General features: G+C 35.8%; 3 protein-coding genes across 29 annotated transcripts in view; 2 read left to right on the top strand and 1 right to left on the bottom strand.

Annotated features, from left to right (window-relative positions):
* Positions 1 to 2,688, bottom strand: part of LOC149743584 (uncharacterized) — a 64,388-nt gene extending 61,700 nt beyond the window's left edge. For 10 of the 27 annotated variants that reach the window (XM_089887484.1, XM_089887554.1, XM_089887536.1 and 7 more), the window contains exons 1-2: positions 651 to 1,490; positions 39 to 131 (exon numbers count right to left, since the gene is read on the bottom strand). In XM_089887484.1, the coding sequence (XP_089743610.1) occupies positions 39 to 131; positions 651 to 881 (324 nt within the window). In that variant the 5' untranslated portion in view covers positions 882 to 1,490. Of the gene's footprint in view, positions 1 to 38; positions 136 to 650; positions 1,495 to 1,554; positions 1,706 to 2,094 lie in introns of those variants that run through there. The other 17 variants (XM_089887485.1, XM_089887529.1, XM_089887596.1 and 14 more) reach the window with 9 other exon arrangements.
* A 3,227-nt stretch (positions 2,689 to 5,915) lies between these two features.
* Positions 5,916 to 10,363, top strand: LOC149743583 (carbohydrate sulfotransferase 1-like). The gene is made up of 6 exons (XM_089887660.1): positions 5,916 to 6,307; positions 6,940 to 7,189; positions 7,808 to 8,006; positions 8,520 to 8,683; positions 9,244 to 9,352; positions 9,931 to 10,363. The coding sequence occupies exons 1-6, from the start codon at positions 6,028 to 6,030 to the stop codon at positions 10,324 to 10,326; spliced, it is 1,398 nt and encodes a 465-aa protein (XP_089743786.1). The 5' UTR covers positions 5,916 to 6,027; the 3' UTR covers positions 10,327 to 10,363.
* A 3,647-nt stretch (positions 10,364 to 14,010) lies between these two features.
* On the top strand, positions 14,011 to 23,175 carry LOC149743582 (uncharacterized). Its single transcript, XM_089893651.1, has 7 exons — positions 14,011 to 14,187; positions 16,109 to 16,284; positions 16,748 to 16,880; positions 20,884 to 21,035; positions 21,617 to 21,939; positions 22,262 to 22,347; positions 22,859 to 23,175. The coding sequence occupies exons 2-7, from the start codon at positions 16,114 to 16,116 to the stop codon at positions 22,999 to 23,001; spliced, it is 1,008 nt and encodes a 335-aa protein (XP_089749777.1). The 5' UTR covers positions 14,011 to 14,187; positions 16,109 to 16,113; the 3' UTR covers positions 23,002 to 23,175.
* The last annotated feature ends 3,563 nt before the right edge of the window (positions 23,176 to 26,738 follow it).

Here is a 26,738-nt window from a genome sequence, read left to right as displayed (position 1 = left end):
TGATTGTTATGATGTGTGAGGATTATGACGTCACATACCTGACTTTGTGTCTGCGACATCTTAAGCGCGTGCATCATCTGCGGAGTCATGAAGTTCCCTTTCCCTTTCCATTTGTCTTGAGACATTCCTTCCTGTGAGACAAGACAACGTTGTTAGCCCATAATAAATAAAGATTTATATAATGTTGCTGCATAGCATGTTAAATGGGTTTTGTAAAATGGTTCTTCTGGCACTTATTGGTGTAGCGACGTTTCGACGTCCTATAGAGGTTGTCTTCATCAGTTTGAATAACAACGGTAAATCCTAGTGTCATTCATGATTCACCCTGATGAAGACGACTTGTATAGGACTATAAATTTTCGACGCACTACTTAAAAAAGAGATGTTTTACGGAATACAATAACAATATTTGGGTGAAACAAGAAATGGACAAGGCAGTATTCCTGAAAAGTTTTATAAAAAACCAATGAAATGTAAATGGAAACACCGCAGCGGAATGCATCTGGCAACACTGTAAAATGAAATAAATCAACTTATGTTTAACAATGACAAAAAAATGACAAAAGCGGTTTCAATATGACGTAGAGAAGCGTTTATCTGCATTGAAGAGCAATCGTGACGTATGAAGGGGGCATTGTGACGTAATAAACCTCATTCATTCCGTTCATCTCTTCACTTTCTTCAATAAAATAATGTTTTTCCGAAGTCTCGCTTTCAGTTGGGGAAGATTTGTTTTGAGATTTTTCTGATTTCTTTTTTGCTTTTTTAACAGTTTTCCAATCCAACGATCTGCCGTTCCCATTTCGTTTCTTTTTTACCAAAAACTTTTTCTTTTTTCCCGATTTTTCTTTGCGGGCTTCCGGTTGCTGTTGTTGTATCATAATCAACAAAATAAAGAGAAAACACGACGCGTTCGGGAATTTGTTTGGAGGCAAAAGACAATGGAAATAACAAAGGAACTAACGCGTTACTCGTTAAGCAATAATTAGACGTAATAATTACCAACTAACGGAAATGCTAATTTGGGGTTAATCGGTTCTGGCCCCGGTCGGTGCTACACTTCTAGATTATGTTTACAGTCGCTATGATATAAATAAAAGCTTTGACCAGAACACAGAACAAAAAGCACATAGGTAGTAACTTGTAAGCGTGTTATTACAACCGTCGTTGTCCGCCACTTGAGGATAAGTTACAATCATTCATAACAATAAACCAGGTGTTAATAAGGGACAACAATATATATAGGACATAACCGCTCCACTGCTAGACTGTAATGCTTGCTGTTGTACCTATATGGTTTACATACAATTCTGCGGCATGTGGTGTATGAAACAGAACATCGTGTTTATAATGAATATGTTATCCGCCCCACGAGGATACAAATTACGTACGTGAGAGGGGAACGACGGTCGTTATAACACAGGTGTTCTATTACATTCACCTCGTACCAGCTTACGAGTTGCCATGTAATATGCTATACTATGTGGGGTAAACAGTTTTCTTTCAAACGAGAGGGAAAAGATAACAGAAAGAAAAAGTAATTTGAAGGAAAACCTGTTGTTGTGTTTCATCATCAACAATCGTTTCCTGCTGAACAAATTGTGCTTGTTGGGCGTCTTGTTCTTGTTGCAAGTTATCTTGTTCTTGTTGTTGTTGTTGAGACATGATGACTAACAGGCGGAAGAAACCGCTTGGGGAAAAGACACTAGAGAGGAAAAAGTAGAGATGGATATTGAAAGAAAGTTATAAGCAGTTTAAAACAGACTGCAAGTAAAGAGTATGAAGTCTTGAATAGGAAGCATAACATGAAATATGGAAAGTAAACGTAAAACCTACAGATCAACTGGTGTAGAACAGCAGTGACCCTATAAAAACTTAGACTGTATACTCTTGTACCATTTTTTTCTTTTATACAAATTTCGGATAACACCTACGAAACTCTACACTCTGCAAGTGCATATCCCGCCTTTATTTTATATATTGATAAATTATTTGGATTTTAGTGAATCTCAGTAGTTAGTGGTATAACACCAGGGTGGACCATCGTGTACTACAAGTGATAACCACATTACACCGACTGTTACAAACATTTACCTGTAATTTCAGTAACTCCAAACTAAACACAAATCTTGTATACGTGTGCGTTGTAAGATACGTTCCAATCGATTTAGATTCGTAAACTTAACCAGTTGGTCCTATTTGAAATAACCCTAATAAATAAACTGCAAGAAAACATAGATACCCAAACTATAACTCAAATACACCTTTGTATATCTTTCTGGATTTAAAAGAATCTTGCTTAGATGTAGTAGGGTAGGGGGAAGATGGGACACATTTCCATTCTATTTTCTTGTCCCATTTGGTAGTAAACAAGAACATTCAAAGAATTAAAAACCGTATTCCCACGACTACCGTTGTTAATTGTTCAAAACACGATCAGAATATTTGGATATTATGTGCTAAAGGTGTCTCGTCATTTCCCGCACTACTATATATAGGCAACTACATTTATAACTTAACCTTTTTGCATATCCTGTAAATTAACACGGCCCTTCCTTCGATATTAGGTATCGTTACTTAGACATAAAGAAAACTCTAATTCGCGGCTTACCACTCGTTGTTAACCAGTAATGGTTGTTCCACCACACAAACTGTAATTTAAATACTTCGCCGGCAACCATAACTAAACTAACTTCATTCTACCGGCGTCTGGCGCGTTACATTTAGAACGCCTTAACATTATCGCGATTGTGACGTAACAAACGTCGGCTGCTACTGTCAATCAAGTGACGTCACCGACCAAGGTGGCGAAGGGAAAGCCTGCGAACTTGCATGTCGACACTGAACTACTTGAAAATTAATTACCCGCGTAATCGCGGACTACTTTATTACACAATATCGAACGAACATGACCTGTAGTGACCCTGTATTCCCGCTGAACCAGGTTAAACGAGTTCGTTTAGACTAATAGGGTATTTGGTCATCTGTATTTACATTATGACCACACCACTAACCGCTGTTACTTAACTACATTATCTACTACTGGTATGAAGAAGCTCGTCCTAGTTTGAATAACTTTTCTTATCATTCCAAGTGCTTGTTATCTGTGCTTACAGAAGTAAATATAAAACCATGTCTTACGGTACTTGTATATGTATGTAGCCTACTCTATTAACCAGTTGCCACCGTGGTTAAGTTATCTGACATGACTGATACCGAGACATAAAGAACCAACTGCCGTATCTAACCTACTTTTAACCAACAGCGTGCATATGAAGAGACCTTATGCATAAGCTCATTTATAATTCATACTACGGCTAAGCCTTGTTCTCATTTACAGTTTCAGCACTCTATTTCAGCATGTTGTTGATAGAGTGCCTTGGAACCAAGACGCAGTGTAAAAGCAATCAATAGCGCTGAACAATGTGCTAATGTAAACGATTTATAAATCGCATCGGTGGTACGCGCATTCCGCAGTTTAAAAATGGATTTAGCCTTTTCATTATTTTATAATACCGTATTTAAAAAGATACCAAATAAACACGTCACTGAAAAACACCCTAAAACTTGGCTTAACCTGGTTAGCTAATGTTAATGATTTATAAATCTTATTCGGTGGTACACGCATTCCGCAGCTTTTAAAACGGAAGTTAACCCAAAGCGCATTGTTACGAATTTTCTATTATAATTTTTGGATTCTTGTTTATCCTAATCTTTGTTACCATATACGAAAGAAAAGAAATTAAATGCATTACTAAAAAACTTTTCTTGAAAATTACCAGCGCTATGCATGTTCTGTACTGTTATTAACCTGCGAGCAGTCACTTCCCAGTAGGAAAAGTTAACACGCAGAGGATGAATATATTATATGTAGTACGGTGGGGAAAATGGGACATTTTTTATTCTATTTTCTCCTTTTATTTGGTAGTAAACAAAAAACATTCAATCAATCATAAAACCGTATCCTCACGACCCCTATAGACTGTTGTTAATTGTTTAAAACACAATCAGGACATTAGGTGCTAAAGGTGTTCGATCTTACGCTACCCCACTAAAAATATTTTTCGGTCCTTTAAAAGGTGGCGTTTTAAAAAGGTTAAAAATCCCTGCATGGTCAGTTCTATTTGGTGCAGCTATTCTCGTGCACGCGGTCGCTTAAAATAGACCTGTTAGGTTCAAAACAACGTGGTTCAAACCAGAGCCCGAGGCACGCATGCAGCCCATTTGGCATACTAAGCATTTGGCCATTATCAGAAAATGTGAATAAATTGTTCAAGCTTTATAATATCCGGTTAAAAATAAGTGTTACTACGGGGCCGTTATTACCACTTCATTTTCATGATGTTTAAATGCATTTGAGAATATTTGAGAACTTTTGGGGATATGTCAAGACAAAATATTCGACATTTCTTATTCGTTTATTTAACAATTAACAACGATCTTTAAGAGTCCTGAAGATACGGCTTTATGTTTCTTTAAACGTTTATAGTTTACTTTCAAATGGGGCGATAACAGAGAATGAAAGCCTGTTCCATCTTACCCCAACCTACTATATAAGCAGGCGGTTGAACCAAGTCTTTTAGAGTCGTGGGATTACGGTTTTGTGATTCTATAAATATCCCTTGTTTTACCACCGAATAGGAGGATAAAAGTATAATGAAAATATGTACCATCCTACCCCGACCTAGTATAAATATAGGCGGTAGTATGTAATAAATGCAAACTGTAAAACATTAATGCATTTAAAGCTTGAGGTAAAATATAAATGGACACTAAGTCAAGAGTTCTTTATAAAATACTTCAATATAATAGCGCTGGTTTTAAAACCACTTGTTTCGTCACAAACGATCGGGTTCAATTTCGTCATAAAAGGGAACAATAGTAGCGCTGTGAGAGATCGCGCGAAGAAGGAAAGAAAAAGTTTCTTTGTCCGTGCTCCGTGCGATTGTTCCACTAAAACTACGATTGTGACGCACACAAGAGAAGTTACGAAGCTAGTTTTAACAGAAAGTTTTAGAAACTATGTTTTGCGTGAACAGTTTACATAACTTTACAAGACATCGCATAGTTTACATGTTTTAGTTGACCATTCACAAGATAAGCAATGTTTGGTACATGGTATATGTTTATAGTAGAACATATTCATTAATTTGAACAAAGTTAAGTCGGGCAAGAAAAGCTCTAATCGCGAAGTAGCGTTTCGGTTCCAGGAACATAAAAGCCTATCATAACAAAGAAGCAATATAGGAAATAGTTGACACAATAAACGAATGTTTGGGTGCTATTATTACGTATGAATCCAAATAAAGAAAGGCTGTTGTCGTTGAATTGCTGCATTATAACGACATAACGACCTTTGTACTTATTATAGCGTCGAAATCGGTTTACAATCTTGGCAGTTTGCGGTTAACGAGAAACTTTAGCGTCGTTACCAGACCGTGACGAAACGAAAGGTGCATTAAAGCGCATGGTTGGTTTAACATAATATAGGTTGGGTAAGATATGGCATGTTTTCATTCTCTTTTCTCGTACTTTTAGCGGTAAACAAAGAATATTTACAGAATGGTATTACCGTCTTCACACCACACTAAAAGAGCGTTGCTTATTTTTTAAAAACACGATCGAGATATATGTATTTAAGTGCTAACAGTATCCCACCTTACCCCACAGTGATATAACTTCTTTTTTGTTTATCTCTTTGAATAAGGTTAAGGTAAATGGTAGATTAATTAAAACAGCGAAGAGAAAGGAATTAGCAGTAAAACGACAGTCGTTAATGCATTAATTTTACTCATAGTTCTTAAAATAACATGATCTTCGCTATTGTTTTCCAAAAAATATGTTGATGTAATATGGTAATTGTTTATTTCCGCTCTAGAGAATCCTAGATTGCAAGGCCTTTTGTAAATATTTAACGTCAGTAAATACCGTCTGATTATTTCTCGCAGATACTTGTTACATTCCTAAGAGTAAACATAGAGTTTTCGAGATAGGCATTATCACTGTTAATGAAAACGAGAATGTGGAATGCGAGGGGCATTGTTAAGCGCTTGTGACGTAATGAACCCAACCGATATTTGGGCGTCGGACATGCGGAAACCAAATGGCAGAAAATCGCGGATCGGGCTTCCAGTGTTGCACAAGAATAAACGAATGATGACCTACCGTGTATTCACCGTGCAGTTGGTGTTGGTTGTTGTTTTCGTATTTGGCGTCACTGTAACGAGCAACCCGTTCCGCAAGCGAGATCATGCTATCTTGAGTATGCACAAGACGGACCCTCCATCTACAAAGACAAAATACAAAGGTTTAATTTCGTTTTGTTGTAAGGGATATTGCTTGGAAGTAGTTGGTGAAACGCTGTGGTTGTAATATTATAAGTAGCAAGCCAAAAACACTTTCAAAGAATTATAAAACCGTATCCTCACTACTCCCATAGACCATTTTTATTGTTTAAAACACGATCAGGATATTTGGATAATATGTGCTAAAGTTGTCCCATCTTTCCCCGGCCCACTATATCTACACAAATGTGGGGACTGAGTGGGTTAAAATAGAACACCTCGAGCACTAACTAACTTAAACAATTTAACTTCATTGAGAACAGATTTTTGTAATCACTGTATAACCCATTACATTTACAGCAAATTTAATAGTGATCAATAGGTTACAAAGATGCATTTTTCATGTGTTTTTAAAGAGCTTTAGTTACTGTGACCGAAAAGACAAAACAAAGTCATTAACTTTCTGACTGTTTATTATTTATCTTACCCTTTGATCTTAGCATTGATCAACTGTAAATATTTGAGATCCATAGATAAATGTATAAACATATCTGTTTCACATGCCAATGATGAGCAAAAATTGTACAACAAGTGAAACAAATAAGCATGAGTGATTGATCTTAGCATATACTAACTTTAACAACTTATCTTACAGGTGTCATTATTGTAACGAACCATCGTTCTGGGAGTACTTTCACTGGTGAGCTCTTCAATCAACATGAGGATGTCTTCTACATCTTTGAACCTCTCATCCAAGCTCGGAGTGGATGTGGGGATGAGGAAGATAAGATGAAGATCCTGATGAGGATGCTACAATGTGATCTTGGGAGTCCTGAAGGATTTGAGAGGATCACACAGGATGCGGGAGTCAGACAGAGATGCATTTCTAACAATTTCTGTTTTAGGTGAGAAGCTGAAACAAAATAATTTGTAATAAATTCTGCGAATCTGACCCTGATCTGGTGTTCATAAAGTTAAACGATTCTTGTGTAAAGAAATACAGTAAGGATCTGTTGCTACAAAATGCGTAACAGACAAAAGTCAACCAATTGTATAATTTCTTATAGCAAATGGTTGGACTTGATTTTTGTATGTTTAGTTTTTGTAGCACCAGATCCAGGCTGAAGCAGAGTATGAATAGTTTTCTACTACATCAAAATATGGGACCCATTTATAGTTTATGGTTGCTATGTGTGGTATTGCAATCGCAACATTTTAAGAGTTATTTAGAAGTTTGGTAATGGTAGAGTTATGTTCTCTCATTGTGAAGTTGGAATGTGATAGGCCATGATTTGCAAATTGATCATCACAAGTCTTATAAAATATTGTGTAGTTGGATAGGCTATGAATTGGAAACTGATTATCACAAGTAGCCTTACATGCCATCATTTTAAATATCATTTTTTATAAAACAGTAACGCGCCATCATTTTAAACATCATTTTTTTATAAAACAGTAACGCGCCATCATTTTAAACATTCTTCTATGCATAGTTTACTAACTTAACTTCATTATGTTTGCAGAGAAAAGAGTAAAGTCCTTTGTTCTCGTGAGTTCTGTCCGCATGGAAACCCACGTTCATGTTTAGGATGTGACGCAGTCGATCCAGTCATGGCATCAGATGCTTGTAGTAAAAAGAAGTTTGTCGTGATCAAAGTGATCAGGTTATGCGACCTCCAGAACCTCAAAGGTTTAATCACAAATTCAAAGTTTGATATTAAAGTGAGTTTTCTGGGAAAATGGAAAATCAAGCCTAAATTCCAGGGTTCTGGGGTAATGGGCAAACTCTGGTCTAAATCCCAGGTCCTAAACAAAGACCTCACCCACATAGAATAGTAAAATACATTAGTTACTTGATTATTCGGTGTAGTTTGGACAATATTTTTAAAATTAAAACTTAATTTCTGTTTAACAGGTTATACATTGTTTAGGAAGTAAAAAGATTTGTTTGAACAAGCAGAGAAAATTAAAACAGACTTATAGCTTGGGTGTTTTGTAAGATTTCAATTAGAGTCTACTGGTTTTAAGCTCAACGGTGCAAACATTATGACAGTGGTTACTTATGGGTGTAAATTGTCTGCCATACAAATAAAACACTCACCCACAAATGTACGAGGTGACTAGTAAGCTGGCATAATATTTATAAAACAAAACACCTGTGTTATAACGACTGTCATTTGCTTGCCACGCTTGAATAAATAAGTTACATTTATTCAAGATTTCTATGTTAATCAGATTCTTCATTTGGTTCGAGATCCTCGTGGAATCTACCACTCGGTGACAGCAGTGAGTCGCAAATCTGCAGATGGACAAATTTTACGAGTTTGCGAAAAAGTTCGAAATAATTTGGAAATAGGGGAAGAAGAAGATTGGTTGAGAGGGAAATATAAACTTGTCAGGTGAGAAAGACTATGTTTTGAACTATCTAGTTATAGTTTATTGGATTAAGGTCTTATGCCAGCTTACAAGTTACCATGTGTGTTACGTTTTTGGGGGGATATTTCATTTTTTTTGTATGGCTGATAATTTGGACAACCCATTAGTGACCACTGGGTTGGAGCAATTGCCGTTAAGTGTCTTACCCAAGGACACATAACCCCCACAATGGTAGCAGCGTCGAGCCTTGAACCCATTTTCTCTGGGTTACAGGCAGGCATGCTAACCACTTTGCCACAGCGCTAAACTAATGTATTTGAATGAGTGAATGCAACTTTTATTTCTTGTGGTAAGGCAACGACAGTGGTTATAACATGGATGTTCTGTTTCATACGCCTCATGGCTGCTTGCGTGTTACCACATACATAACTTTGTTTACTATTTTTTTTAGGGTTATTATTCCACATGAAACCAAATAGGAGATCATTTAAGAAGAACTTTATAAACTATAGCATGTTGTACCTGGGGAATAAAGCTAAATTATCAATTCTTTTTATTGGTAAATATTAAATTCAATTTACAGGTACGAAGATTTATGTCGCATTCCACTTAAGATGACTCGTGATATTTATGAGTTTATGGGCCTTAACATGACACAGCAGATTCAGAGATGGGTCGAATCAAATACAAACGTATGTTTTTGTTATGTTTGTGATAAAAAGAATTGATTGTTATGTAATAAAAGCAGAACCTATTTTACCTTAATTTTAAACACTTTTTTTATTAGATTTTCGGTATGTTTTATTTTTTGTATGCAACTTGGAGAGTTTTTGGTCTTTTTGTTTTAAATATTCCTAATCCTCGGCTACCGTTTTAGAACAAACAAATAAAGTGATTATTATTAGTTATTACAGTATATGAATGAATGAATGAATGTGACTTACTTTATCCTCGCGTGGCCGGAAAACAACAGTCGTTATTACACGGGTTTAACACCTCGTGCCAGCTTACAAGTTACCATGTATGTTACTTTGTGATGATTATTTTTTTTGGATTTTTTCATTTTTTTATGAGTATGGCTGATAATTTGGACAACCCATTAGTGACCACTGGGTTGGAGCAATTGTCGATAAGTGTCTTGCCCAAGGACACATACGCCAACAATGGTAGCAGCGTCGAGCCGATTACCTATTGGTTACAGGCAGGCGCACTAACCACTATGCCACGGTGCCGGACTGATATATATATATTACATAATATTTGTTTACAGGGCAGTTCAACAATGATGGACGCCAGAAGTTTCAGAGTTTTAAGGAAAATGAAAATGAGAAGAAGACGGCCAAAGACCAAGTTAAAAATATTAAGAAACTTGTCCAACTTTCGTTTAAAACGCACAGCGTTGATGCAAAGTGGGGTAAAGTTACCGAATGCAGTGTTAAACAGGATCATGAACGATCCATACACAACGACGCGCAACTCTACTGCCAGCTGGTGGAAGTGGTTACGAACGTTAACTCCCCAGCAGGTGGGGTACGTGCAGCATAAATGCTCGGCTACAATGCGATTGTTGGGTTATAACCTTATAGATAGCACGAATTATACATCAGACGGTAGTGAAGTGGTACTTGAACCTTTGTGCAATGACGTCACAATAGGAGATTGCTAATGCTTTTGTATTTTTGGAATAAAATTTTGTAAACACATTTCGGGTTTTTTGAGATTTTTAAATTAATAACAACTAAGAATAGGAACAATTTTTTTTGAGATACTCTTAAAAGAAAATTAGTGTTTGCTGTTTCTTATTGTGAAGGACAGACTAGTGCTCCAGCAAGATTTTACTGGTGTAAATATAAAATTAGTTAAAATGCTTTATTCTAATACCTATTACTTGTCTATATGTGGTAGCAGCTGTACACATTAAGCAAAGTATCTTTCTTAAAAAACAGGGCAACCAGTGTAAGGTAAAACAAATTGGCTACAACATTCATGTTTCCTTTTTAGCCACATACTGCCACCTGGTGTTCAGGGATATTAAAAAGTTTAAACACTATATGTCGCTGTTATGAGTGTTATATAAACATAAAAAATGGCAACAACAAGTTTAATAATTGTCTAAGAAAACTGTTTTAACTCAAAATATGAAGACTGTATGAACACAGGCTAATAGCCTAGAAGACGTTGCGTATGACCTTGTCAAGCTTACGTTGCCGTGACGTAATCGAAATGACGTCGTGTGTGACGAAAAGTGAAAACACAAGCCAGTGTGCGTAACAGTGGTGGCGATACGGGACAAGACACCAAGAGACGAAAGTTACACTAACGTTTATTGTGTATAATAACATGCATATCAGTAAGATACAGAATGCGTTATTTATCTAAAGCGTTTTTTGTTTTTTTTTCATGTAAACTGTTGATATAAATTGTGAAAATTTAATGTGAGTGTCTTGATCTATTTTGCATAAGTTGGGAAACGGGTCAACGCTTGCCTAAATGTCAGGTTCCTATGGCGTGTCACTTTGCAAGTCCTCGCACGTACAATAGGATGGAATATATTTTGGCTGTAGCTGTTCATTGAATAGATTGGGCCTATTTTTTCGATGTATATCTGTTAGAACGAATGTAGTGTATTTCGTCCTATGTTTGGTTCTAATTTATAATATTGTTCTATTTAGTATAGTAGGGTGGGTGAAGATGGGACAACTTTTCATCCTATTTTCTCGTTCCATTTAGTAGTAAACAAAGATAATCATAAAACCGTGTTCTCGTGACTCCCCGGACCGCTGTTTAAAACACGGTCAGAATATTTGGACACTATGTGCCAACGGTGTCTCCTTTACCCCACAGTACTATATATTATAACACACAGTCTTCTATATTGCAGTGTTTTTACACAATTGTTGTAGACCATAGATAGTGTATTTACTATATTAGAAGAGTCGAATAAATTTAGGTTTTAGCATCTGAACAGGTGAAAAATTACTTTCCAAAAATGTGCGGTAGACTTGGTGATAACGGTGGCAAAAAATCTCCAGTAAATTCGGGGTTGACTTTGCACCAAAGAAAGTGTTGGACAAGCGAGGGAAACCATTTTATCTCAAAAAAGACGGATCTACCGTGAACACAAACAGCGATAAATAACACTTCAACTTTTACCACAGCAAGATAACCTTGTGAGTTATCTTAACCAATGGTAAGCCAGGGTTACATAAGCAATAAGTAGTCGAAGAAAGAGTGAAAAAATCAATCATGTTTTGCAGGAAATGTTTTAAGAATTGCGCACAAGTTAAGGATTACGTAGTGTCTTAAAATAAACCTGAACATTGGGTTTGAATGGGTTGAACTAACAGGGAATTAGAAATAAGTGGTATAGTAAAGTAAACCATAAAATTATACAAGGAAATTTGCAACAATTTAATGTGAAACCAACTTTTACCCCAATAAGGCTTCAGTAGATTTATGTTACATTACGTGACTAATATATCTAACACATAACTTTATTTGTCACTGCGTTTATGGTAGTGATCAATACACTGTGGGGTAAGATGGGATACCCTTAGCATATCATCCTATATTTCCTAATCCACGCGGATACGGTCTTATAATTCTGTAAATATTCTTTGTTTATTTAGCAAATGGGACGATAAAAAAATGAAAACATGGACCATCTTACCCCAACTTAATATATATACCTAGTGTATGGCTACAAATAATTAATGTATTTTGTTATGCCTTGTTTTTCATTTTTAAACAATACACACTTTTAAACATTCGCACACAAGTTGATAAAGTAAGAAGGAAATCCACAATTTTTAACTTTGATTAAAACTCAAGGTTAAGTTTTCCGTCAAGGGTAACTAACTAAACAGAACCATTGACAGATTGATATTCGAACTTTTAAAGAGGAAATGGCTGACATTTTTTCGTGCATGATATCCCAAGTTCGTCCATTTTACTTGTGAAGTCGCATGATATATAGTAGGGTGGGGGAAGATGGAACACCTTATCATTTTATTTTCTCGTCCCATTTGGTTGAAAACAAAGAACATTTAAGGAGGTAAAAAACATATCCTCATGACTCCCATATAAGACCGTTGTTAATTGTTTAAAACCCGATCAGGATATTTGGGTATTATGTGCTAAAGGTGTTCCAAGGCGCTTTTTATAATTTATAACTTAACTTATTTTTAAACAAGTAATCGGTAATACGCGACCGAGAAAAAATATTATTTATTATAAAGTATTATGAAGAGCAGTTATTATTGTTTTGTAATTAAAAACAAATGTGCTTTTCATTAATTTATTTATGTCGCACAGCGAAGCACGCGATATGACTTGGGATTGGGGATTTGGGACAAAGTTGGCCCATATTACCACTAGCCTATACAGTATACGGAGCTATGGCTGAAACATGATGTATAGTAGGGTAGGAAAAGATGGGACACCTTTAGCACATAATATCTAAATATCGTGATCGTGTTTTAAACAATTAACATCGGTGCATGGGAGTTGTGAACATACAGTTTAATAATTCTTTGAATGTTTTTTTGCTTAACAGGTGTCCCATCTTCCCCCACTCTACTGTATGTTAATTGAATTTGAAGTGTTTTGATTTTCAAGTACTCGTAATTGAACCCGAGCCAAAGATAAAATTAAAATTTTACATTGACCACTTGAAAGGTAAGCGCGCTATATAACAGAATTGGTATTTTTATTATTGTGATTGTCATCATATGTGACATCACAGGGGACAATTACAAGATAAATGACGTCACAATTGTTTGAACAAGCTCGTTTATCGTCGTCACAAACTTGACTTTGTTATTGGAGCAGTTTACAACTTAAAACCTAAAACCGAGTTATTTTGCCCAAAATACGAAACGATTTGTAAAATTGCCTTATCTGTTGACCGAGCTATAACATTACCAGTTCAAGTCCCAACTCCCTATTTGCAGGTCCTCACTCAAGCCCTGGTCCGTCTCTTCTCACTTTTACGCTTAAAACAACCGGTTGATCGCTGAACTTTTAACCCGAGAGCCAAACCACTTTGGCCGGGATTTGTTTTCTCAAACCCGGCAGAATTGATCGATCACCCTCGACGTCCCTCGTCCGTCTTTTCGAGTGGACAGTATACGGTGCGTCGGATTCCAGCGACATTTACACCAAGGTTAAAGCGAAGTTCCAGTGGTAGCGTCTGCAGGGCTGGACATACGAGGACCTTTTCAATTCCTCTATGTACTTTTTTTTACCAACCCAACCAACTCAATCAGCAAGGGTATCGTATGTTAGTTTTACGCACGTTGTAGGCAGGTCGAAAGTTAGTTTTAATATTTTTTTTCCGATGAGTGAATTTAGAATTATTAGAAATATCGTTAATGACGTCATACGTGTTAAGTGTGATGCAATAGAGTAATGTTTGCGTCGAAATGAAATGAAAATAGTATGCATTCTCAACAAACGGATTATTATTACGTCATAAACAGTGGAAGACAACAAGCTATCACGTGACCAGCACCCGTGACGTTGGAAGGTAAGTGACGTCATAATGATGGATTGTTATGTGTCGTTCGAAAGCGAAGGCCCCGCGATTAGTCGATGGGAAGGCGAGAGAGTCGAGGAAAAGTAACGAAACTTCTCCAATTAGCGTCGATCAGTGGAATCTAGCGCCGATACAGTTTCAAAGTTTTAAAGAAATAATTACTTCGGCAAATGAGCTTTAATTACGAGGGGGCATCTTAAGAGTTCTGTAGCGGGATTGTGTGTGAACATATTTGGAATGGCTATCACGCTCAACGCGATGTGAACTTCTTCAAATTAATTTCATCCCAAGATTTAAACATCCGGTAAAAAACCCTCGCGTGCCTAGCTCATTGTCACGCAACAATTAATCACAAATAAGCAACGTTTGAATAACAAATGTCATATTATTACGTCACAATTCAGCGGATGTTTCGCTTGTTGTCCAGTTCGACGTCACAATACGTGAAATGCCACTCGAGGCTAAATGACAGCGAAGAATCGCGCTGCACCGCGATAAGAGTTTTGCCAAAATAATCAAAGTATGAACACATTATGACGAATGGTTCGGTAGCTTCGTTAACTATTGTTGGGGTTTCGTTGTTCGCGCGGTTGTTCGTATTTAGGATTTGATTAATTTGGGACATTCCATGGAAACAACTTGAAAGTAATTAATCAGTTTGTGGGATTCGAATGTTTGCGGGCAAGAAACCGCGTGTTTCGAGGGAAAAACACGACTATGAATGGTCACTTTTGTTACGAAACAAGACGATTGTGACGTAACAAAACTCGAACATGGTTCGTTCTTCCGATTCGTCGTCGCTTGAGGTTTCAATTGTGACCAAAAGCGCGACATAAGTTGTATTGTGACGTAATAGAGAAATTAATGGTCGATTGAGGTGTCGCGTTACGCGATGCGGTGCGAACTTATTTCACGTTAATTCCAGAATCCGAACAAACCACAGTCGCCGTTAGTTGTTCGAACTAACGCGATGCTTTGCAGTCAGATAAAGTGGAAATGAATGATAAATGCAGCGTGTCGGTGCTAACATTAATCATAGCAGGATTTTCACTTCAGAGGATGGTTCGGCCAACCAGCAGCGAATACACCGCGTTTCCTTGCAAACAGTAGATTAGCAGCGGTGTAGGAAACAGGACAGAAAGCGACTGCGCTGGAGATATGTTTGCTTTAACTTTACAAACGTTCTTCTGAAGAAATAACAGATAACGGAAAAGCGTTTTGTTGCGTATTATACCGGCATAGCGGGGGTAAAATAAACATGGAAAACGCGAGTGGGTTGCATAATTTCTAAATAAAACAGCTAAAGCGTCCGTATATTTTAAAATATATGAACAAAATTAGAACAACGTGGTTCTATTTATGGATTTTGCGCCATTTTTCATCTTAAATCGTGGAAATGTTAATTTATTTCCAGAACGAAACTGAAATATGCCGGACATGACGTCACATGTTTTACCAAAAACTTTACAAAATTATTTCCGAAATTAGAATTTTCAAAATAAAGTAAATAACTTCAGCGCGAAACCGTATGAACCAAAATGGCGGTTGAGTTGAAAAGAAGAAGGCTCTCTGACGTAGATTAATTTAGTCAGATGGGCAGCACCACTTCACTCTGCCAGTGTGTTATGAAAAGCAGAGTAAGAATGGCCGGCTAGTGTTTAGGGTCTAGACAAGCCCGGGTGAGAAGAATTTCAAGCAGGTGTAATTAATGAACGGCGGGTTTTCTAGAATATTACACAAGTTACGCGCTCTATAAAAAGCGCTTACCGTGTATTCTGGTTTCGGCCATTTTTGTAAATATTTAGTTTGTTTGCATTCTGGAATTTTCCTTTGTTAAGTGTTTGTTACGTGTGTTTATTGTTTACGTTTAATCCAGAATAATTCATTGTTATTGGTAATTCATTATCTCTAGTGACAATGTCAATAATTGATCAAACGGAATTGGATTTCCACAACCGTGGATACGTCACAAACGGCATTATCAAGGACCGTGATGTCATAGACCAAGGGTTGCCATTTTTCCCCACCCATCATGAATCGGCAGCGGCCTTGAACTTGGCCGATATGCACGGCCGTGGGAAAGAACAGGTATTTAAACAAATAATCAAAATCAAATGGTAAACAATAACGAATTCTTAAATTCTTGAAAATGTACATTTCAAATTCTATATGTCGCAAAAACTTAGTTTTTACGTGGCAATAACTCATAACTGAATATACAGTAGCCTAAGTGTATCTTTTCACAACTACAAATCACCTGGCGATTTACCATACAAATTATAGATAACATAAACACACAAATAATAAGATTTCTCAAGTAGAAAGACAAATACTGAAACTTCTTAACGCATATCTAAATTAAACTTAATCTTTAACTTTTGTCAAAATCTGTAAAGTCATTTTAGAAAACCAACGTTGTCCCATACTACGTTTGTATATTACCCGCTATACATAATTATTAGAAAAAAAAACAAATTTAATAAAAAAATGATGTTTTTTTCATTTTTTTAATACCTATTATCACACAACATACCTTACTGTGACGTCACAGGCGATCTCTTCCAGTAAGTCGAGTCCGGAGGGTGACAAGACAGATGAAGAATATCAAGCAATGGGAAGCAGGAGAAGCAGCAACGGGCCTCCCGTTGTTTATCCTTGGATGAAAAGGATTCATGTCAGTCAAGGTGAGGATATTGCATTTAAATTAATTCCCTTATTAGCAGTTGCTGGATGTATGTATGTATAGTAGGGTGGGGGTAAGATGGGTGCCATAGGCACATAGTACCCAATATTTCCTGATCGTGGGCAAATTATATCAAAAATACTTCCTTTTGAACCACTATATTTGGATATATGTTTACTGTGTTTGATGATGCATATTACTGTTGGGTAAGACAGATACCGTTAATACTTTGCATACTGTTTTACCTCAATCCTTTATATGTGTGTGTGTGTGTGGATTGTGTTATGCTGCATGTGTGTGTGTTACTTGCGTGAGCCTGTAGGTGTATGTGTTTGTTGGTGAGTACATTGACATGTTTTGTTGACTTTTACGCACAGTATGTATGTGGGGGTGATGTAAGATGGCACAATATCCAAATATCTTGATCGTGTTTTAAACAGTTAACAACGGTCTATGGGAGTTGTAAGGATACGGTTTGTAATTCTTTGATTTTTTGTTTGCTACCAAATGGAACGAGAAAATGGAGTGAAAAGGTGTCCCACTCTCCCCATCACACATGTTTGTGTTTTTATGCGTGCGATCATTGGTTGTTATGCACTGTACAGTGCTGTGGTGTTTACTGGTGTTAGTGTATTTTGTACATGTGCATTTCAGTGTTGTTGCCAGCCATATATACGAGTATGCTTGTTGAACAAGTGTGGCAGGGAAACAAACGTTAAAGGTACATATGTGTTATAGTAGTAGAACCTCATAATATGCTTCATCCTAATAAATTTTACCCTGGGAAAATTTTTCCACTGACGTAATAAATGGTGACGTCATAAATTCTTTTAGAATACCTTTTGTGAGAATTATGTAAACTTGGGCATACTTGCTAAGTTTTGGCAAATATTGCCGGCAATACCGATACCTATATGGCGAACTAACTCATCGAGGTGTAAAAGTGGTTGTATGACGCCACAATGCCCGGTTGTTGCGTATACAACAATCGAGTTTTGGGATTGAATGGAACAAAAGTATTACGCTGCAAAGATGCAACGCCACAAAACGCGGAAATCGCTTTATACATCGCATTGTTGGACTCTTGTCAATTTTAAGCGGAAATAAGCCATCAATTCTATCGGAAGTCACGTGTTTGAAGTCAACCAACCACGTTTCGTGACTGCTGTGACGTCATAACCCCGAGATTCCAATGGAAACTGTAGATCATTTTGAATTGTTACGTCATATTGTCGAAATTAACATCTTTTAGATGAAAAGGTAAATTGTGACGTAACAGAAGTCATTTTTTACTGATGTTAAGGGAATTGGCAGCAAAACGACAGTCGTTAAAACGCGCTATATTGGTATAAACTATAAATAACTTAATATGGCGTTTGGTTTAATTAAAACAAATTAAGATGTGATTAGAAGAAAATTGCGTGAGATTAATTTGGCACATTGATTGGCAGGTGGCCTAATCTAATACATGGTACTGTGGGGTAAGATAGGACACCCACTCATTCTATTATCTAGTCCAAAACGTTGTTTTTGTTAAAAAAAAAAACAATAAGAAAACATTGGATTTGGGTGGTAACATTATCCCATTTTACCCCACAGTACTGTATTAAAATATGCGATGATTGGCATGGAGGTTAGATAGCTGACCACTCCTATGATATGAATCATGTAGATAGACAAGATTCCACACACAGATAAATCCAAACCCCACACTAACCTATGTGAACGTATATTCCAAATCAAACATTCGTGTTTGCATTGCATTGTGGGGCAGCTTCTTTATTCCATTGTTACCGAATAATCGAATGTTCGAACTTGGCTTCTGGGCGTCGCTGTAAAGACATTGTAAAGGAACACACATTGTATTGTGACGAAACAATGATGTCTCGTGATACCCCTTATATATGTTCACAAAAATATAGGAGGGCTGGAAAAGATGGGACACTTTTCACTCTGTTTTTTTTTCGTTCCATTTGGTAGTAAACAAATAACATTCAGAGAGTTATAAAACTGTATCCTCATGACTCCCAAAGACCGTTGTTAATTGTTTAAAACACGATCAGGATATTGGGATAATATGTGCTAAAGGTGTCCTGTTTTCTCCCACCCTACTATATATTGGACGCAAAAACTCATCGTTGATTAATTAATTTCCTTAGCTAAGTCGAGCGACATTATCCAAACGTCGCACAGTAACAGAATACCAAGAATTGGCATTTCTTGCGACGGTTTTGTAATAAAACGTCGCAGCTGTAATTGTAGCTAACAGGAAACAAAATGGCGGCAGGCACGCTCTTTAAGGCCGGGGCACTCTACGCTCGAAACAAATGTTTTCTAAATAAGGAAATATCAACAAAATTCGCAAACCGCACCTGCTGTGTTGAAACATATGACAATAAAATAATAAAATATAAGTTTGGAATATAAAAATACGTCCAATATTTAGTTTGAATAGTATAAAAGCACGACCACATCTATTTCAATGCGACAACTTATACTTGTATAACACGTTATTTCTGTTTAAAACAAAGACAAACCATCATGCCTACATAATAAATTGTATTAAATATGCTTCTAACTAAAACGAGCGAATAAAATTTTAAAAAGGGCAACAAACGCCTATGACGTCACATTGCTTATTATGTTTGAGTTCTAGATTAAAGTTTAAGCATGACTGACTTTTGTTATGACATTATGACGTAGCAAAGAAAAGCCTGAATCATAAGATTGATGTACGAGAAACTTTCCGTGTATTACGTAACAATGACTATTGAAATTTAATTTAAATCGCGCGACAAAGTCTCTTTTAACAAAAGTTAATAAAAACAAATCTGTTAAATGCAGTTTATTAACTAAACATACCATAACTATATTTATCTTTTTTCACAATACCGAGTATAATATTATTTAGACTTACTGAAATTAACAGCAAAACGATAGTCGTTAAAACATACTATAAAACAAATATAAAAACTTAAGAAAAAAAGTAAGCCATAAACCGTGTCTATTTGTGCAGTGTATGTTTTGCAATGTCCAAAAAGCTATTGGCAAAGTTGTGAATGATCCTACCGTTTATCTAATAAGTTTTGTACTTCGAAATAAAAATACGCGTTGGTTTTACCGTTACTTTTTTCATTTGTTTATAATTACTGCGAGCTTCGTTACCGTAATCTAACCGACAAAACAATAGTTATGTTGTCGTTACACCTGTAATATAATCCGCGAATCTGACCCTGATCTGGTGCTCATAGAACGATTCTTGTGTAAAAAATACAGTAAGGATCTGGTGCTTTGAAAATGTACTAGACGAAAACCAAGTCCAACCAATTGTATATTAAAATATATATATTTCGCCTAAATGGCATCATCAGTCTTTTATTTAAAGAGGTATAAAACCAGATTTTTATAATATATTGGCAAGTATGACTATATTGTTTCCAAAGGTTTTACTAAATAGTTTTTAAGACGTTTTGAGCAATTTTCAAATTTGATTTAAAATTAGAAATTATACAGTGGGTATCAGGGAGACGTATAAAGGGGCATATTAATAGCTACCTAATGTTGTCATTATGGTATTATAAGTGTTCGGGCATACGTGAGTGTATACTGCATAACATAGGCTTGTGTACTGTTAGTTGACTCCAGTAGTCGGTTGGGAAGATAATGATAGCAGCTTCCGTAGTTTTACTCGCTACAGAGGAAGTTAATTCCATTCCATTAATTATATACGTCTCTATGAAGTGTCAATTCACTCTGTGACATCACAGTACGTTGCTCTACACTAGAACTGTTTCAAAACTTAAATAAATTTAGTTTCTTTTTCAAAGGTGGAGACAAAAACTCTTTTAAAACTATAAAATTAAACCCAATTTTTTGAGGATTGTACACTGAAACATTTTTACAGGTTCAGTCTCTGTTTTAAAAGTGTGTACCGTAAAAAAATAAAAACTTTAGATTCAAATATATATTTTTAAACGTCTATTTTTAAACCAATCTTGTTACAGTGATAAACGGGTTGGAGTCGGGTAAGAGACCAAGAACCGCTTACACGCGACACCAGGTACTTGAACTGGAAAAGGAATTCCATTATAATAGATACCTTACAAGAAGAAGACGAATAGAGATTGCTCATGGTCTCTGCCTAAGTGAAAGACAGGTATAATGAATTTGCATTACATATTGTTTTACCATTCTGGCTTAAAAAATACATACAGTGTTATATATAGTGGGGTGGGGTAAATTGGAACGCGGGGTAAGATGGCTCACATTCTAAAACTTGCATTACATAATATATCACGATCAGCCATAATTACTCTAGCAAGAGACAAGTATTATTTTTGTACCGACGTTTCGATAGAATATTAAACAAGCCAGCTAAATAAATAATTATGACAACCTCGAAACGTAGCGTAAAATAAACTATCTAAACCAGCCATATTTTTATGGGGCCCAGCACCGCTACGATTCCATGTTTTATACGCATACATTTTAATTTCCAACCATAGATTTTTGCCTTTTAAAAGTGTATACGAATCGAGGCACATAAAATATGCGCAAAACTTTGCATGTATAGATGGCAATATATAGTTTAGGTTGGGGTATGTTTTCATAATATTCTAAGAGAGAGTTTAGGTTGGGGTATGTTTTCATAATATTCTAAGAGATATATGTTTCGCCATGGCATCACCAGTCTCCTATACAAAATATCCGTTACGTCATTGCTTATTACGTCACCAGGTTAAGATTTGGTTCCAAAACCGTCGAATGAAATGGAAAAAAGATCACAAGCTGCCCAACACTAAAGTGAGGAACCCACCTACGTCATCACTGCCTATTCTCCCGACACCCAGTCCTCCTATGACGTCACTGAACCATATGTTACCTAACTTATCGCTGCCAGGGAGTCAAAGTTCACCCCATAATTATGATAAGAGTCCCCCTATGACTCCTACAGGAGGGGAATACCCGATACCCAACCACGCGTTGATGCACCAGCCGATGACGTCACGAGAGTTGAATGACGCAATTGGGGATTCCCCAACGACGGAAGCGAGTTACAAGTAAGTTCATGAATAAAAGTAGCTTGATTTATCCACACGTGGCAAGGCAATGACAGTCGTTATAACAAGGGTGTTCTGTTTCATACACATTGTGGTCGATTACGAGTTATCTCATAAGTAACTTTGCTGGAGACCAGTTTAAGCCCAAGGACACACATACACTAACAGCGGTAGCAGCGACAAGCCTTGAACCGCCACCCTCTGGGTTACAGTCAGACGCGCTGTCATTGACCCGAAAACAGTTCATTATCAATTACAAGCAATTTTTGCGTTTTGCCGAAAACATTTCGAAAAACGAAAACTAAAAACTTTTAACTTTTAGAAGCCACGATCGAAGGGAGTTAGACGCGATGACTTCTTTCCAAGAATGCAACCCACCACGCAACGACCATCACCCTCTTATGTTTGGTAAGTTAAACCTAATTATTTACAAACCTTAACTTTGCTATTTTGCATAGTGATGCAATTTTTACTAAAAAAACTCGGTTTAGAAGTAGTGATATCAGAATTTATAATCGTAAACATATTATTTTAAATAAAAAAGTTATACAAAAAAACTGTTCAAAAAGTTACTTCTGATACAGGCTGACACGGTTTTAGAAAATATGTGATTAAAATTGAAATCTTTTCGAGGAAAACAACGTGACTGAGCAACATAAGCAACATTTGCAAGCTTGTAACTTTACACAAACTATCAATAATACAACGCTGACAAAATACCGTTAGCACCTAAAACACATATATTCTAGTTCTATTTTGAACAATTAAAAACGTTTTTTTAGAGTCGTAGAAATACAGTTCTGTAATTCTGTAAATATTCGTTGTTTCTACTTAAAAGAAAATATGTAAAATCTTCCCCAAGCTACCATACAAAAATTTGTTTATTTCTAAAATAAATACACTATATCATTTGTTCCAGACGCCACGGGTATTCCACACTCTACTTTCTACGGCGGTGTGATGAGCATTCCCAATTCGTGGAACGGTGATCACTCACGTGCCTATATATCAGCCAATCAGAACTCTCCCTACCCCTCCTACCCTCTGTCGACCTTCCAGTGATCACGTGATCATATGACGTCATTTTGATCGTGATATATCGAGTAATTGTTGTGGCAGGTGTGACGTAATAAGACTGATTGTTTTGTGTGAATACTGCGCTTGTTTTGTAAATTACCGTCGCATTATTTAACAAGAGCTCATTCTTAACTAATAAAAGCCGCTTGTGGAAAAAAATTAACGAGTGTTACGCCACTGTAAGAGTCATTACTCTATACTCCCATCTACCGGCTGTTGAAATATGAAATATTACACGCTGGAGGTCGGTTACTTTGTAGCTTTACAAGACCAGTAGGAATTGAGATAAAAAGTAACAAACAAAATTAAATCTGAAACTTTAAATTGCTTGTCTGGTAATAAACCGTATGACCGACGAAACGATGGTATAAGAATATTTTTTACCAAAACAGAAACAAATGGATTATACCTTTTAACCTGAAAGTCAAAAAACTATTACAATATGCCTGGTATCAACACCATAAGGAATTATATGCTACACAACAATACAGTTGAGGAAAATTTTAAAATAATCTTAAACCCATCTTTCATATTATATTGCAGATACCGAATCGCGGCCGGGAAAAATTAGTTTCTAAGAATAATTTATTTTTTTAGATCCACCACTTATAAAAACAAATGGAAAATTTAAAAGCAAAACTCTTTGCATTGCAGTTTTTGTGAAGTTTTATAAATATAGATTCAATCTTACTAATGTTCAAAACTATATAACGTTTCATCATTTAGTTAAAACACTCCTGACTATACATTAAGATTTAATCGGGGTTTTAGGTTATTTTGTAAAATATTTATTTAAAGTAAGGCGAACAATTAAACGGTTATTTAACTATTTTTGTCCCAATATAATCGTCACAATCGAACCGTAAATATCGGGGTCACTAGAGGTCAAATATCAGCAGTGGACTGGGGTTAAAGGTCAAAGCTTGCCTGATGGGAGTAATGAAGTGGAACAGCCGCTAAACGAAGCAATGATCCCACTTTGTAAAACTTTACGCCAATAAGGAAACTCCTTAACTTTAATCTAATTGTTAAATCCGAAAAATTGTTGCCAAGTCAGCCACCATTCTGCCGCACTTAAGGCTTTTGTAACAAAATTTTAACAAAATTTTGCACAATTTTAAATTGTCAGAATATTTCACATCTTTAAATAGGAAAATTAAAATAAATTGTCAGAAATTTTTACAACTTTAAATAGGAAATATTAAATAACTAACCGTTAAAACTATTTCTGATAAAAATATAAACAGGTGTTGTAATTTCGGATGTTTATTACCATTGAAAGAGTTGTGTAAGTTAGGGTGATTTATTCTAACAAAAATCGATAAGTATTTTTAACAATTTTAGCAAAAACAGCTACTGTCCTGGGCAAAAAAAGTGATCATAAATTTCAGTTTGGCTACGAAATACAACTATTTTTTACCGATACTTGCGAAAATTCTGAATTTTTATAATTTTGATGGATACTCCGTAAAACCAACCACGTTTCGTTAAGTTTTGTGGTTAATATACCTTGTTAAGAAGCTAGAATATATAGCAGTACAACCACGGCCTACTAGATAACCAATATTCATTAACTGTTAAATTATGGTGTGCGAATGAAACGGCGCGTAACAGAAGCACAATTTGTTAGCCGTCAAATTACTGTAAAGCAATATCATTGTAATTTCAAGCTTGGTTGTGACGTAACAGTAACCCGTTGTCTTTACGACAGATCCTAATTAGGAAAAATAGTTTGAATGGAAACAAAGTTTCGTGGACGATTTTTCTCGGCGTTTTGAACGATAAATCACAAGTTCAAGACACTAAAGTTAAATGGGGCGATTAAAAACGATTTCCGCTTCTAGGTTTAAACATTTTGGAGTCAAATTCGCAAGGCATGTCGACATGGAAGTCACAATAAAGTTTAATAAACAAGATCGTGGAGCTCCGGGATGAAATACACCGTGTATTCATAAAAAGGTGTTCTTACAGTCAGTGCTAGTTAGACTATTAGTAAACTATTGAAAGTTAGATTCTAATATTTTAACCGAAACAGTCAAATTGGAATTAATTTTAAATTTAGGCAAGACGCCAGATGTAATGTTTTTGTTAAAAAATAATTTTAAATCTATTTCCGAAACTCTGAAACTACTAATTTAATTTACAAAAAAACGCTTGAAGATGGAAGCAAAATGGCAGAAAGGTTTACAAGCTTGTGTACCAGCAAGGTCAAATACCAAGTTCGGCCGCCATTTTAAGGTAGGTGTGTTAGAATTGTTTACTGTAGTTAAGTTTTACCTTATATGGGTGCAGACTGCAGTTTCTGGTAAAGCTAAAGCATTGAAAAGGTTGTTTTTGAACCAAATTTTTGTCACCGGTTAACGCGGGTTGTATACAAGTTAAACAAAGTAACTTCCCGCACTGAAAAGTTACAAAATGTGAGGAAAATTTTAATTGTTATGGACAAGTAATTTGCCGACCTTTTTAACATGACGAACACACGGTGTAAAAAACTTACATGGTTACAAACGAAACCACAATTGTAGTATGTGGCGTTTTTGCTCTTCTAATAAAGTTGTACATGTAATTCTATGGTTAAGACGAATACTGATAGAAGTAATATTGCATTATTTCCTAAACGTTTTTTTTTAACAATTAACAACGTTCTTTTGGGGTCGTATAAGGATACAGTAATATATTTCTGTAAATATTCTGTTTTTCCCTAAAAATGAACGATAAAAGAAAATGAAACATGGACCATCTTACCCCAACCAACAATATTCAATATTGTGTTAACAACATCCTCAGTAATATTTCAGGTAATTTTAAAATAAATTAAATAAACATGAATCGTGACTTTAAATTTATTTGATTTATTTTAAATTTAATTTGTTGTTTATACAAACAGCGTTTATTTCGTTAACTGTGCGTCACAGTAGTTGTTATGACGTAACAAACCGATCCCGCCATTTACTTGTTTCGATAAATAGAAAATGCTTTTGTAACGCTACTATTACGTCACAAAGCATATTATTGTTTAATATATTACAGAATAAGTAGAGATGGGCAAAATATTTGTAACTTTTACAAAGATACATTGTTATTTAGATGTAATAAAGTTGACATATCTTAACAAGACAGACTGTAATGACGTTTACCGCTATAATTATAAAAAAATATTGCTTCTTCTTAATAAAGTGACAAACCTAAATCAAAAATGTCAATGTGACAAAACTTATTATTAATTGTGACGTAATAGGTGTGATTGTTAAAGGGGCATACCAAAGAAAAAATGAAAATTTGGTTACTGATAGATATGCTCGATTGTAATCTAAAGGTTTCATCCAAGTTTCAATAAACGATACAGCTTCTAAAAAATGCTTAAAAATATGGTAGTTAAAAAAAACACCGCGTGACAATGTATGGGATTTCCTATAAGAAAATATATCACTAAACTTTGACTGTTTCTAGTTTTGAACCTGTTAATGAAAAATAAAATCGGATTTGGTATAAGTACCTTTATAAACAAGCAGACCAGTGTAAGGTAATTATTTTGGGCGGGAAACAGCTGAGCGAAAGTAAAACAAAAGTTCACTTGTTCAAACAATAAAGAAACCGCTCAAACCAATTGTTTAACCTCTGTGACGTAACAACACATTCAACAATTCCGTTTGTGACGTATATTAGGTTGGGGTAAGTGGTCCATGTTTTCATTATCTTTTATCGACTCATTTGGTGGTAAA

This window comes from Ciona robusta, chromosome 1, assembly GCF_009617815.1.
Source record: "Ciona robusta chromosome 1, ASM961781v2".
Taxonomy (NCBI): Eukaryota; Metazoa; Chordata; class Ascidiacea; order Phlebobranchia; family Cionidae; genus Ciona; species Ciona robusta.
The sequence above is the reverse complement of the archived record's forward strand: the minus strand, read 5'-3'. Positions and strand labels throughout refer to the sequence as shown.